The sequence below is a fragment of the Pseudophryne corroboree genome, chromosome 4 (assembly GCF_028390025.1).
Source record: "Pseudophryne corroboree isolate aPseCor3 chromosome 4, aPseCor3.hap2, whole genome shotgun sequence".
Taxonomy (NCBI): domain Eukaryota; kingdom Metazoa; phylum Chordata; class Amphibia; order Anura; family Myobatrachidae; genus Pseudophryne; species Pseudophryne corroboree.
In genome coordinates, this window is record NC_086447.1 from 328,537,100 (window position 1) to 328,550,426 (window position 13,327).

The following is a 13,327-nucleotide window of genomic DNA, read 5'->3' on the forward strand; positions in this document are numbered from 1 at the left end:
ACTGTTATGAAGGTTCAAATGCAAATGGATCATGAAGTCTCCATGAACTTTGCTTCTGTGTGTACCGACCAGAAATGGGAAGACATTGCCTAATAATAATAATAATAATAATAATAATAATTGCACACAGTTCCTGTCATCTTGGTGAAGAACATGGCTTAGCAGCTAGGATTGTGAATTGAGCTTACTATGGCAAGTGAATATGCCTAAAGCAGAATGCCAGCAGCATTATGCCAACATGGTTGTTATATAAGTTAAAGCATTTTAAACAAGTCAGCATTACAACAGTTAACATGATGCTTTAAAGTTATAATGCCAACATCATAATGACAACATGTACATGTTCCACAGGAGTGTGTACTTTGCAGTGCAGTGAACCACCTGCTGTTTGTTCACAAGTGTGCTACATTGTGTGCTCCCTAATAACCAAACACTTGCCATGGTGATTTATTTAACCCATATTAAGATTCATAAGACTGACCTACAGGCAGACCAGTTAACTGGCAGAGCAAAAATAGTTAACTATTACGCACTATTCTCTCAACTTCTGCTTTGTCGCTGACTAGTTTGTCTAATAAGTTCACCTGGGTTTCTGCTTGGACCACTGCCACTGATCACTCTGCAGAACCTCAAGCCTGTGGTCAGTTTCCCTAGTTCTCTTGGGGCTTTATTTAGTGGTGCAAGTTTTCAGAATGCTGCCAGGGAAGGAGGGGGAGGGGGGTGGGGGGCGAGCTCAACATAGCCCCTTGTGGGCTCGGTGGTGAGCTGCGCTCGCCACAGGTTATATTCCCACTCTATGGGTGTCATGGACTGTCAGTATTTTGAGGGTTCTGGATGAAGGGAGAGTTATTGTGACCGGCGGTCTCCTGACCGGCAGTCACATAACTACATCCCCTGCAGACAGTGCAGAAACTAACTGCACCTTGGCCTGTCACCAGCCTCTGACCTGCCCCATGTCTACAGCTGCTGCTCTACTGTTTCCTGCAGCTTTTTACCTCTCCAGCCGGCATGTTCTGCCTAACTACCAGCCACTGTGATACAGCCACTGCTACCTGAGCAATACATTTCTTGTTCACCCAAGTATCTGCATCCAGTGTATGAGTATAAATTGTTAGTAGAAGTAGTAGAAGTAGTAGTAGTAGTTAAAACCTCCAAACCTCTGGATTGCATTGATTCCCAAGCAGAGCCGGCCATAGGCATAGGTAAACTAGGCAATTGCTATGATATGCGGCATGCCTATATTCTATGTGTAGCATTTCATATGCAGATACAGCCACAGTCTCACACAGTATATAGGCATGCTGCATATCAGTTTAATCAGCAGAAGCTGCTTGTGTATCCTAGCCACATAGCAATGCAAATAAGATGCATTTTCATAAAAAAAGGTGCCTGACGTTAGCATTGAGGCAAGATTTATGAGGACACATCTGTATCCAAGCAGAGGTCACAGTGTTAGTGGCAGTGTGAGTGCTGTGTGCATGTGAGTGGGTTGGTTGGGCAGTAGTGTTCAGAATATGTGTAAGGAGCATTATGTGTATCATGTACAAATGCATTAATAATGTGCAACATATGTGTAAAGGGGCACTATGTGTGTCATTATGTGTATAAGGGCATTAATAATGTGCGGCATATGTGTAACAGGGTACTACTGTATGTGTGTCATTATGTGTATAGGGGCACTAATAATGTGCAGCAAATATGTAGGGGTCACTATGTGTGTCATTATGTGTATAAGGGCATTAATAATGTGTGGCATATGTGTAAGGGACATTATGTGTAAAAGGGCATTAACAAAGGTTGTCATAATGTGTAAGGTGCATTATGTTTATAAGGGCATTAATAATGTGTCTCATAAGTGTAAGGGGCATTACTGTGTGCAATTGTGTATACATGCATTACTTATGTGTGGCATTATGTGTATAAGGTGCTCTATTATGTGGCGTTGCGTAAAGGGCACTACTGTGTCGTCTAGTGTGAATAAAGAGCAATAGGGTGTGGTGTAATGTGAATAAGGAGCAATTCAGTGTGATGTTATCTGAATAAAGGGCTCTACTGTGAGGAGAAATGTTTATAAGGTAAAGTGATACTACTGTGGGATGTAATATGAATTATGAACACTATCACATGATCAAATGTGAATAAAGTTGCAGTAATGTGTGGCATAATTGGAAGTGGGGTTACTATTGTATGGCCATGCCCCTTGCCAGCAAAAACACACCCCTTTTTGGGCTGTGCGCCAAATGTGCGAACTGTTCCCATTTAAAATATAGGGGGTACAAACACCAAAATAATGACTGCTATTGGTGAGGGGTGATGGTGCTAGGAAAGAGGTGCAAGGTCAGAGGCGGAACCAGCGGTGGTGCTAGGGGGCACCAGCCAAAATCTTGCCTAGGGCATCATATTGGCTAGGGCCGGCTCTGTTCCCAAGCAAAGTGTAAAGCTTCTCAAATTCCATTTCTGTCTTGTGCTGAAAATATGTGTCTCAAGACGTTTACTCTTGTCTGAGTGTACAGGCAGGGGTGTAACTAGAACTAGAACTTTGTTGGCCCCATTGCATCATTTTGAAGGGATACAGAACCTCTTTCTACAGCAGTTTGTTCATTTTGTGCCTATAGTAGTGTCCTAGTTAATTTTCTGCCCCATAGTAGAGATGTGTTTTTGTACATCTAACCTCAATGTGCCATGCTAGCAGATTCACATCATGTATCTTTTTTTGTGTTGTTTTGCCTGAAAATGCATCTTAGTCACAATGCTACTAGGACACAAAAGTGGATTAATGTGGATTAATTTAATATGCAACACTCATATATCTGTTTGTGACTGAGGGTCTGAGAGTTGCATGCAAAACCAAAAAGCACACAACTGGGCAAAACCATGCTGCACTGCAGGTGAGGCTGATATATTGTGCAGAGAGATTTATATTTGTGTGAATCCACCTGATTTTGCAGACCAATCTGGGACTTGGTTCAAATCATATCTTTCTGCGTTTCAAAATTCTGAGTTTTATATCTATTTTTAAGAAATTTAAAACACAAGATTTGGATTTTAATCCAAAATTTCGAACCAAAACACTTTAGGGAAGTTTTGCAAAACAAAAACACAATGAAATTAGATACAAAACCAAGACACAAGACACCGCGAACAACTGTAATTATTTATAGACCGAGGCACCAAGATGGTGGTGGTGGTGGAGTGATGTGTGTGTGTGTGTGTGTGGGGGGATGGGGGGGAGTAAACGTACAAAAAAAATCCAGAGAGGTGCACCAATCACCCCAAATTGTCGTGGTTAAACCCCCTCCGTGTGATATGTAAGGGGCAGCAGATGTATTAAGCCTGGAGAAGTGATAAAGCAGTGATAAGCGCAAGGTGATAACGCACCAGACAATCAGCTCCTAACTGTCATGTTTCAAACTCATAACGATTGGCTTAGTTGTGCTCACCCCCTGCTGGCATTCTGGCAGCTGGGATCCCGGTATCGGTATGCAGACCGCTGGTATCCTGACTGCCAATCACCCGATCCCAACCCATCAGTACACAGCAAGGGAAATGAAAAGGTGAAGTTATCAGCAGAGGGAGCGGGAAGCTCTCGGACAGGTTGAACACTGCAAGATGCTGCCCGCATAGCAGAGTAATCTAGGGCCGTGATGTAATGAAGTCTGAGTTCGGTGGCCTTGCGGGATGCTGGCCATACTCGTACTATTTTTTAAAGGGACAATCATTTACAATGCATGGTTTAGCCTTGTAAATGATTGCTCCTTTCAAAAAATGTCCAAGTTCAGCCGGTATCCTGCATGGCTGCTGAGCTTGCACTTCATTACATCCCACCCTAGGTTGCTAAGGCAGCAAACTGCCATGACCCATACCTATGAGTCAGGCACCGATACCATGCATACCTCACCTGTCAATAGACTGCCACCCCCTTACCCCAGTAGCATACCTCCCTCTATCCTTTAATACAGAAACCTGCAATACTTGTTGTGACACATATTCCCACCACGGCAGTGACCCCCTTAATACCGGGGCACAATATTTTTCTTGGTGAACCATGGGGAAATGGATGAAGCAGTGAAAAAGAGTGCAGAAATTTCCCATAGCAACCAATCAGATTCTACCTATAATTTTGTAGAATGTATTTGAAAAAATACTACCTCAAAACTGATAGGTCCACTTCTCCACTCTTATCACTGCTTCATACATCTCCCCCTTCAGTATCTACTCCTCAGGAATATACGTACAGATGTGATGACCAACTGCTTCTTAGTAAACTCACTGTAAGAAGCATCACTAAACAATTTAACATGAAGTTAAGGCCAAGGCCATTGTGGGAAAAGGGGTAATTTTTATAAATGAATATATAGTAGGTGGGGTACTTTAAATGATGGAAAAAAAATGTCTTTATATGTGAAATCCTAAGCATTTCAGAACATAAATCTTTAAGCTATATAACATTAGTATCCAATTTTTTTTATTATTTTTTTTTATTTATACCAGCTGAGGGAACACATTTAAAATGACAAAACATAGAGTATTACAAGTATAAAATCAGTACAAAGTACACAATAATGTAAAGGTTGAGAAACACTTTCCCAAAGTGAAAAGTACCCAGCACAATCTTTTTAACCCTAAATAAAACAGGGGCAGATGTATTAACCCGGAGAAGGCATAAGGGAGTGATAAACCAGTGATAAGTGCAAGGTGATAAATGCACCAGCCAGTCAGCTCCTAACTGTCAATTTGCATATTGGAGCTGATTGACTGGTGCGTTTATCATCTCGCACTTATCACTGGTTTATCACTTCCTTATGCCTTCTCCAGGTTAATACATCTGCCCCAGGGAGAGATAAGGAAAAAAGAGGAATGGGGAGGCCGGAAGGGGGAGGTGGATTGGTGGTGGTTGGCGGGGAGGGGTCTTGTGCTTCAAAATTCTGAAGGCTAGTCTGACAATGTGAGAGAAAGGGGGGGGGGGGCAGAAGAAAAAAAATACAAGGAGGGGACAGAGCTTTTCAGTCACTGTTTTCTGTTATGTATTTATTTTACTTATTCAATCTTTTATCTGACCAGATTTCAGTATTTAGGTGGTAAAAGTTTGTTAAAAAACCCAAAAGCAATTTAGTGCTACTTCTTTGGGGTGAATATGTTTTCTCTCAAAAAAGCTGTTATCCATGCCTAAGGTTTTATTTAATCTGGAGATGAGTGTTTTAGCTTTGGTTTTTCCAAAACTGCCCTTATTGTATTGGTTTGTTTTGGCAAAACCACTCTCAGGTGTTTTGCATTTGGTTTTGGAGCTTTCTAAAAAATAAAATAAAATAAAAAGTTGCTAAAAGAATGTTGTTTTTTTAGCTTACTAAAAAATACCTTTCTAAAAAATATAAAAAAGTTGCTACAATTATGTAATTTCTGCCTGTTTTTTTGTTTCTACGGTGCTATTAACCTCAATAACATTAATTTCCAGTCAATTTTGACAACCTCAAAGCTCACAATATTGTACCAATAAAGGCTGGCTGGCTAAACTAAGCAACAGAGCAGTGGCAGAAACACACAACAGTTTAAAATAATATACTGTAGCACATCTATGAAACATTGTGGCACAGCAGTGCCAGACACTCTCCTTCTGGTCACTGCCACTGGTGTGTGATGTGTCTTGTCTGCTTTTTTTTTTTATAGTGAGGTGTGTTTTGTGTGATTGTTATCTTTTTTTTGTGTTTCAGAGCTCACAATCCCACACCCTCTCCCTCTTGTGTCTTGTTTGAAATGGCAACTGAATTATGAGGGAGCGACTTTATGCAATCCAAAACATGTGAGATCGGACACCGGGAAGATGACATATTGCCTCATTTTTAGATAAGAGCCTTGTGGGAAGATCCCAGCCAGGACTCGGATCTACCTGTAATGTAGAAGTTTGGGTGGTTTTGGTTTCCACAGAAACAGAACCGCCCATCTCTAATTTAGTCACTTTACATATTCATAATGTGTTTTTTTGTTGTTGTTTTTGGAAAATTTCCTGCCGTAATATGGCAACACAACTGCTGCATTTTATTGCAGAAATTTCAATCAAAGTTTCTGGAAAAGGACACAAAGTATAAAACTACTATTCATTAAAAAACTGTATGAGGCTCTTTGAAAAACCACAAAACAAAATAAAACAAAAAATAAATAACAATACTATAAGTCTCCATCATTGGTGGTATGGTTGTTAATTCCACACAAATAGTGTTCATTAATTGTTAAACATGTCATTGATGCATCTTTTTCTTTTTTTATTTGCCTTGATCATTTGAAACATCTTCATGCTTGTAAGCAGGGTTAGTGTAGGCTTTATAGTCCTCATTGTAGTAGTCCTCATTGGTCATGTTACTGCTATATATTGTGGTTCCAATAGGTGGCCATGCTTTGTCTACCGCCAAACTTAGCTGAAACTTTTTATAGTTACTTCCTGGTTTTAATTTTAAGTACCTTTTCAAAGCCACCCAGAGAGCTCTGTTATCTAGAATAAACTCCTGGAAAAAAATGGAACCTGTATTATTGGGATCTTTAATACATTTTTGTAAATTTGAAATAAATGAATGAAGAAATAGGAAAATAATGGGCTAAATGTAATAGCCTGCAAGAAGCAGGAAGTGCAGGATTTTGTGAGAGAGTACCCAGATTTTGAAAGCAGCAATCGTTTAAGTGGGAAAACGGGTTGGTTTTGCTGTGTAAATGATAACCGCTTTAAAAATCTGCCCAAACTCGCGCAAAACGCTGCACTTCCTGCTTCTTGCAGACTATCACATTTAGGCCCATAAGTGGTTCAACAATACAAAACAAATAGAATAAAAAGACATAAAATCAGAGTTGCCTACCCTCCCTCATTCTGCAGGAGACTCCCTGAAATAGTAGCAATCTCCCTCACTCCCTGAATAGACCAGCAATCTCCCTGATTTTAATTTACATTCTTGGGGTAAAAAAAGAAATTATAGATACATACATTCAAATGAGTTCATCAGTGCCATTTCCCTGCATTGTTATAAGGCACAATGATCCCTATAGCTACATGCATTTTAAATAAGGTTTCTCTTAGCCACTTACAGTATATGGAACCTCTTCTAAAACACAATACACGAACAATTCCTGAAAAAAATCAGTCTTTTCTTCAACAAGTAGATCTTACAAACTTTGGGGCTCATTTACATTTGGATGTCAGTCATTTTTATGACACGCCTCTCAGATGTAGCAGTACACGCCTTCGCTGATAGGTGTTACTTTCACATCTCCCTGAAATGCTTTTTCAAAAGTAGGCAAGTACAGAGCCGGATTAAGGGGGGAGCCCAGGGGACACATTACCCTGGGCCCCCCAAATTTAAGGCCCCCCCGTGCCTGCCGTGAAGCACTGGCAGTTTTGCATGTTTTTTTTTTTTTAAATTAAGTTCAGCAAACTGTTTCAGAGATGGAGACAGCCTTATCTCCGTCTCTGCACCCGGCGGGACCACCCACAGGCACTAACGAGCTGCCGAGAACTCTCCTCACAGAGAGCTCTGATCAGCAGAGCTCTCTGTACTGGACACATGAGTCACAGTGGAAGGAGCTGCTGAGCATGTGCAGCAGCAGCAGCAGCAGCTCCTGTGCGTAAACGAACTCAGTCAGAATCTCCTTCTCCTCTCTTAAATTGGTTAGTGCTGTGTGTGTGTGTTTCTGTAGATATGCTGTTTATCTGTAGGTATGTAGTGTGTGTGTGTGTGTGTGTGTGTGTGTGTGTGTGTGTGTGTGTGTGTGTGCATGGTGTGTGTGTGTGTGTGTGTGTGTGTGTGTGTTTGTAGGTGTGTATGCATGCTGATTGTGTGTGTGTGTGTGTGTGTGTGTGTGTGTGTGTGTGTACTGTATGCATGCTATGTGTGTTTATGTAGGTATGGTGTGTGTGTGTGTGTGTGTTTGTAGGTAGGTGTGTAGTGTGTGTGTGTGTATGTACTGTATGCATCCTATGTGTGTTTATGTAGGTATGGTGTGTGTGTGTGTGTGTGTGTGTGTGTGTGTGTGTGTGTGTGTGTGTGTGTGTGTGTGTGTACTGTATGTGTGTGGATGTATGCTGTGTGGATGTAGGTATACTGTGTGTGTATGTTAACAGTTTTCTTCTTGTAGTACTATAGGGTTTAGGATTAGTTGATATACTTCATTTTGTGACAGGCAGATTATACAATCCTGCACTGTTGTAACCATCAGCTTGCCTATCCCTAGACGCAAGCAGATCATGCCTCCACATAATACTATCACCACCTACTGTGTTACAGGTTTGCGGTGACCCTGTGCCTCGCAGACTAGCCACAACGTCCAATCCTCTGAGTCTAGCTGAGCACTACAGTGTGATATCATATTGTTTTTACAGTGTATACATACGCTAATTTTCTGTTGAATAATATGTGCTATACGTTGTTACTGCCTCTAACAGCTGTCTTCTTATACTTTTATCTATCCTATATATATATATATATATATATATATATATATAGTTATACGCGCACACAAATGTAAGGTACATCCCCTTCCTATATACACTATATTTAGTCCTCTGGGGCCCCCCTTGTCTAAAGTACCCCAGGCCCCCTGAAGCCTTAATCCGGCCCTGGGCAAGTATGCATAACATAGACTTATCAGCATACACACACAGCTGTCTTTAGAATTGCAACTATGCACTTGCTGGTGTCAGATTTTCTTTCTTCAGTGTTAGTTATAAAATGTCATATAAGAACTCTAAAGAACACTTTAGAACTCTAGACAGGTAAAAGACAAAATAAAAAAGAAACTTTTTTTGGCACCACCTTCATACATTAAACTGCATTATAATAAAAGGGGGAATTTATCAAAGTTTGGCGAGAGGGATAAAGGGGAGAGAGCTAAACTACTAACCAATCAGCTCCTGACTGTCACCGTATGGGCTGTGTTTGAAAAATAACAGTTACGAGTTGATCAATTGGTACTTTATCTCTCTGCGAGCTTTAAAAAAATCTCACCTTTAGTCACATACAGTCCTCACTTATTTTAATCATATATAGGGCAGCATGGACGGTGTTATGGTTAGCATTACTGCCTCATAGCACTGAGGTCATGGGTTCGATTCCCACCATGGGCCTAACTGTGTGGAGTTTGTATATTCTCCCCTTGCCTTCGTGGGTTTCCTCCGGGTACTCCGGTTTCTTCCCACAATCCAAAAATATACAGGTAGGTTAATTGTCTCCCAACAAAATTAACCCTAGTGTGAATGTGTGTGTACACGTGGTAGGGAATATAGATTGTGAACTCCACTGGGGCAGGGACTGAGGTGAATGGCCAAAATATTCTCTGTAAAGCACTGCGGAATATGTGTGCGCTATATAAATAACTGGTAATAAATAATATGTTACTTCTTTCAATGCACCTCTAGCAAGTTGTGAGAAGATCAATATATATGAAAGAACAATAACTTTTTTCCTCTTAGTCCATGCACATGGTGTGAATAATATGATTCAATGGGCAGGATGAACTAATGAGAAAATGTGGTAAAAACCTTGTTTTTGGGGTTTTACTGCATTTTCCATCTCTACTAAAGCCCCGCTGCCGGGTTTCTGATGCGGAGGGTAACGTCAGCTTAGCTGCCTATAGACGCCTATGAGCGTCTTTCTGCATAGGTGCTGTCAGAGGGATCCGATAAGATCCCTCCAAGCACATCCCACGACTGCTGTGTCAATGCGCATGTGCAGATGGACTCCCGGGTCATTAATCCGGAAGTCCAGGGACTGGTGGCCATCGTAAAGGGCAGCTCTTATTAGGAGAGCTGTCCTTTGCGGTACTAATCACATATGTTAGTACATATGTGTTGGCGCTATATGTGGCGGCATGTATCCCAAGAGGATGGTACATCCCGTTCAATATGCATTACAATAATTGCTTGATTGGTTAATTCTAATAGCTAAAAAAGTGAAAATAAATTTACTTAGATTTTCCAACAACAATATGGACTACGGTACTAAAGATTATATGGATATTACAATTCCCCAAGGAGTTCCGTGACCATATGAGAAAAACAAGAATGAAGTGCAAATTGTTTTATACAGGCCACAGAAATCAAGGGTCACTTCTAATATCAATAATAATCTATAATAAATTTTACATTAGTCCATTTTTTCTTTGTGAACATGCATCAGAGTTCCCCAATTATAAATGATGACATCAGATCTCACTGTATATACATATATTATATACATGAGTTTTTCATATCTTAATATATATATATATATATACAGCGAAAAGAAGCATGATCCCAGTAGATAACGTGCAAAAAGAGGACTTTAATCCATAACAACAAAGTAAGGTGACCTTACTTTGTTGTTATGGATTAAAGTCCTCTTTTTGCATGTTATCTACTGGGATCAAGTCTCTGAGTGCCGCTGCATGCTTCTTTTCGCTGTATACTCATTATTCCTGAGGGCACCGGAGCCGTATTCATCTAGGGTGAGTGCCAGCTCTCTTCAAGAGATATATATATATATATATATATATATATATTAACAGCAATACGTAGAATAATAAAAATAGTATAACCAGTTTTGCTCATTTAGGATAATACTGACCTCCACTAAAAATAACACCACAAGACAAATAGCCAGCAGTACTATGATGTGTATTCTCCAGCTGATGGGAGTGCAGACCAGCTGTAATAAAGAACATTCGTTGTAATTAATATCTGTCTCACAGTATGTCATGTAAGGTTCTAAAAGGAAAAAAGTTATTACCAAGAAAATGTATTTTATTAGCAAAAAAGAACTTACTTCTAAGACCAGATAGAAGCTTCTGAAGTCAGCAAATATGAAGAATATGGTGAAGGTAGCTTCTATAGTTAGTATGGCCACAAATAAGTCTGGAACATAAGAAATAGCACTCTAGCAACTTTTTATGTTTCTACCACTTAAAATAATGTATTCCACAATAAATTCAAAGTAATGTTAGAAAAGAGATGCATCTTCGGACGCAGCAGCAGATTACAGAAGCAGGCAGGAGGCATCTATTTACACCAGATGCATAGGCGTTTCTATAATGGGTGCAGTGTGTGTGGTGCACATGGGTCATAGGTCCGGGGGGAGGGGGACCCACACTGCACACACTGCACCCATATAGTATACTTACCCCTCCGGAGTCCAGCAGCCATTTCCAAGTGATTTGTGCATCCGGACTGGAGATGTCCCTAAAAACAAGGCGAAGGCTCCATATTCTAGGAGACCTGTGTATGTGCAGAAGACTCTGGTATTATGCCAGAGCCTACTAGCTGCCGGAGAGTAGTGGGCCCATTACATAGGCTTTACGCGGGTCCCCTCCTCTCTTAAAACACCCCTGACCTGACACCTCTTGCTATTAGTATTAGTAGTAGTATTAGTGTATTAGTTGTACAGTATTGCACAGCCAATACTGTCCAACTACTGTATGAATCAGTCCTTGTGATTGGCTGATTCACCTGCTCCAGACTAGTGCTGTTGACTGCCTATCAGTGACGAGTGGTGGGGTGAGGCAGGTGAGGCAGAGTCTCTCCTGTCATACTAACGTTTGTGCCAGAGTTTTGACTGTATAAAGTATATGAAAAATACAAAGAATATGTTTGAAATATCTTATTTGCATTATTCTTATCATTTTTATAGGCGTAAAAAGTCTATGACAGGTGAGGCAGTGCCTCTCCTGCCTATCTTTTCCGCACATCTCTGATCAAAACTCACCACTGTGTATAATGCCCAGATGTACTCTTTGGCTCATATATTGCATGCAGTGGTGCAAGTATGCGGGTACGCTCGGGTATGGAGTACCCTTACGAATTTGGCAACGGGTATGCAGTACCACCTGCCACACACTTTGCCATTGCCACAATTATAAGTGCCACAAAGCAACAATACCATGGTTCTTGGCAGCATGATGGCTCCTCCCACTTTGTCAGGGTTACTGGGAGTGTGACAGAGGCTGTATTTTTCTGCTATAAAGGAGGCATTACTATATATTGTTATTAAATTGGGGGCATTACTATATATTTCTATTATACTGGTGGTATCACTATATATTTCTATTATACTGGAGGCATTACTATATATTTTTAGCCTTGCCTCCGGAATCCCCCCAAAAAGGGTCTGTGTCATGTGTTCACGCCACTAGCGTCATGTAGCCACTCCAACTAGCAGCATGTGGCCACGCCCCATCTCAACACATAACCACGCCCATTTTTCATTACTCAGTACCCATAAGAAAATATTTGTACTTGCACCACTGATTGCATGTAAATCTGGCTCTTGTGCTATACAGTGCCTCCTGAATTATTTAGCTCACCGCACGTACCTGGTGCCTATGCACAGATTCGATAACCGGCAATTGGAGATAGTTCCTATGTCAATTCACACTCCACCATGCCCCACAATTATGGACCATTTTGCACGATATTAAACTGGGAATTACTTGCACACTACAATACCTCACTGTTGCAATTACTCATTCTCATCTATGCAGGGCAGTTTTTCAGAGGAGGGGGCCCGTGTGCAGACTCCAGATGGGCCCCCTCCTCTTCATGGCGCAGTAGACTCTGGCATTGTGCCACAGTCTACTACACTTGTGCAAGTCTCCAGAAACATGTTCTGGAGACGAAATCTGTACTGCCATTTTGCCTGTGATTTTTTCCCCCATGACTGCAGCTCTGATGCAGGGATCCAGAGAGGTAAGTAATAAAACATGGGAGCGGCGTGGACAGTGTGGGCCCCCTGTACCCAGGAGCCTGTGTGCACTGCACACATTGCACCTATTATAGAAACGCCAATGCATCTATATTGCAATACTAGCATCATCCACTCAACCTCCTCACTCTTCCTGGAAAAAGCAAATGTCCACTAGTTTCTCATTCAGATATATGATCATGGCAACTAATTATTCCATAAAGTGGCGTGATTTGGAACATTATAGCCAGTTTGAATAACATTTATTATCTTCAGTTACAGTACTCAGCGGTTTACATAGAGGCACTGAAAAGTTCAACAAGCGACTTCTACGTAATTCACATCATTCTTTATAATACACTACAGTATGTGGGAATATACAGTATTAGATTTTAAGAAGTATTTATCTACTTCAACAGCATTCTGTGATTGAAACAAGAGTGTTGTGGCTTTTCAAACTTGCACCTGTGTTTGTGTGTGTGTGTGTGTGTGTGTGTGTGTGTGTGTGTGTGTGTGTTTGTTTTTTAAGTGATTGTTTAGTTGCATATAGATACATCTACTTACTGTAGATGCATATTATGTGTTATTACATTTTTGCTCTTCCTTCTAAACATAGTCAGTGCTATTTCTGAAGCATG

General features: G+C 40.8%; 1 protein-coding gene across 1 annotated transcript in view; it reads right to left on the reverse strand.

The window, feature by feature from the left end:
* Positions 1-4,808: 4,808 nt before the first annotated feature.
* LOC134909485 (probable cation-transporting ATPase 13A5) overlaps positions 4,809-13,327 on the reverse strand; it is a 109,233-nt gene continuing 100,714 nt past the window's right edge. The window contains exons 28-30 of the mRNA XM_063916409.1: positions 10,779-10,867; positions 10,581-10,661; positions 4,809-6,497 (exon numbers count right to left, since the gene is read on the reverse strand). Coding sequence (XP_063772479.1) covers positions 6,258-6,497; positions 10,581-10,661; positions 10,779-10,867 — 410 coding nt within the window. The 3' untranslated portion in view covers positions 4,809-6,257. The remainder of the gene's footprint in view (positions 6,498-10,580; positions 10,662-10,778; positions 10,868-13,327) is intronic.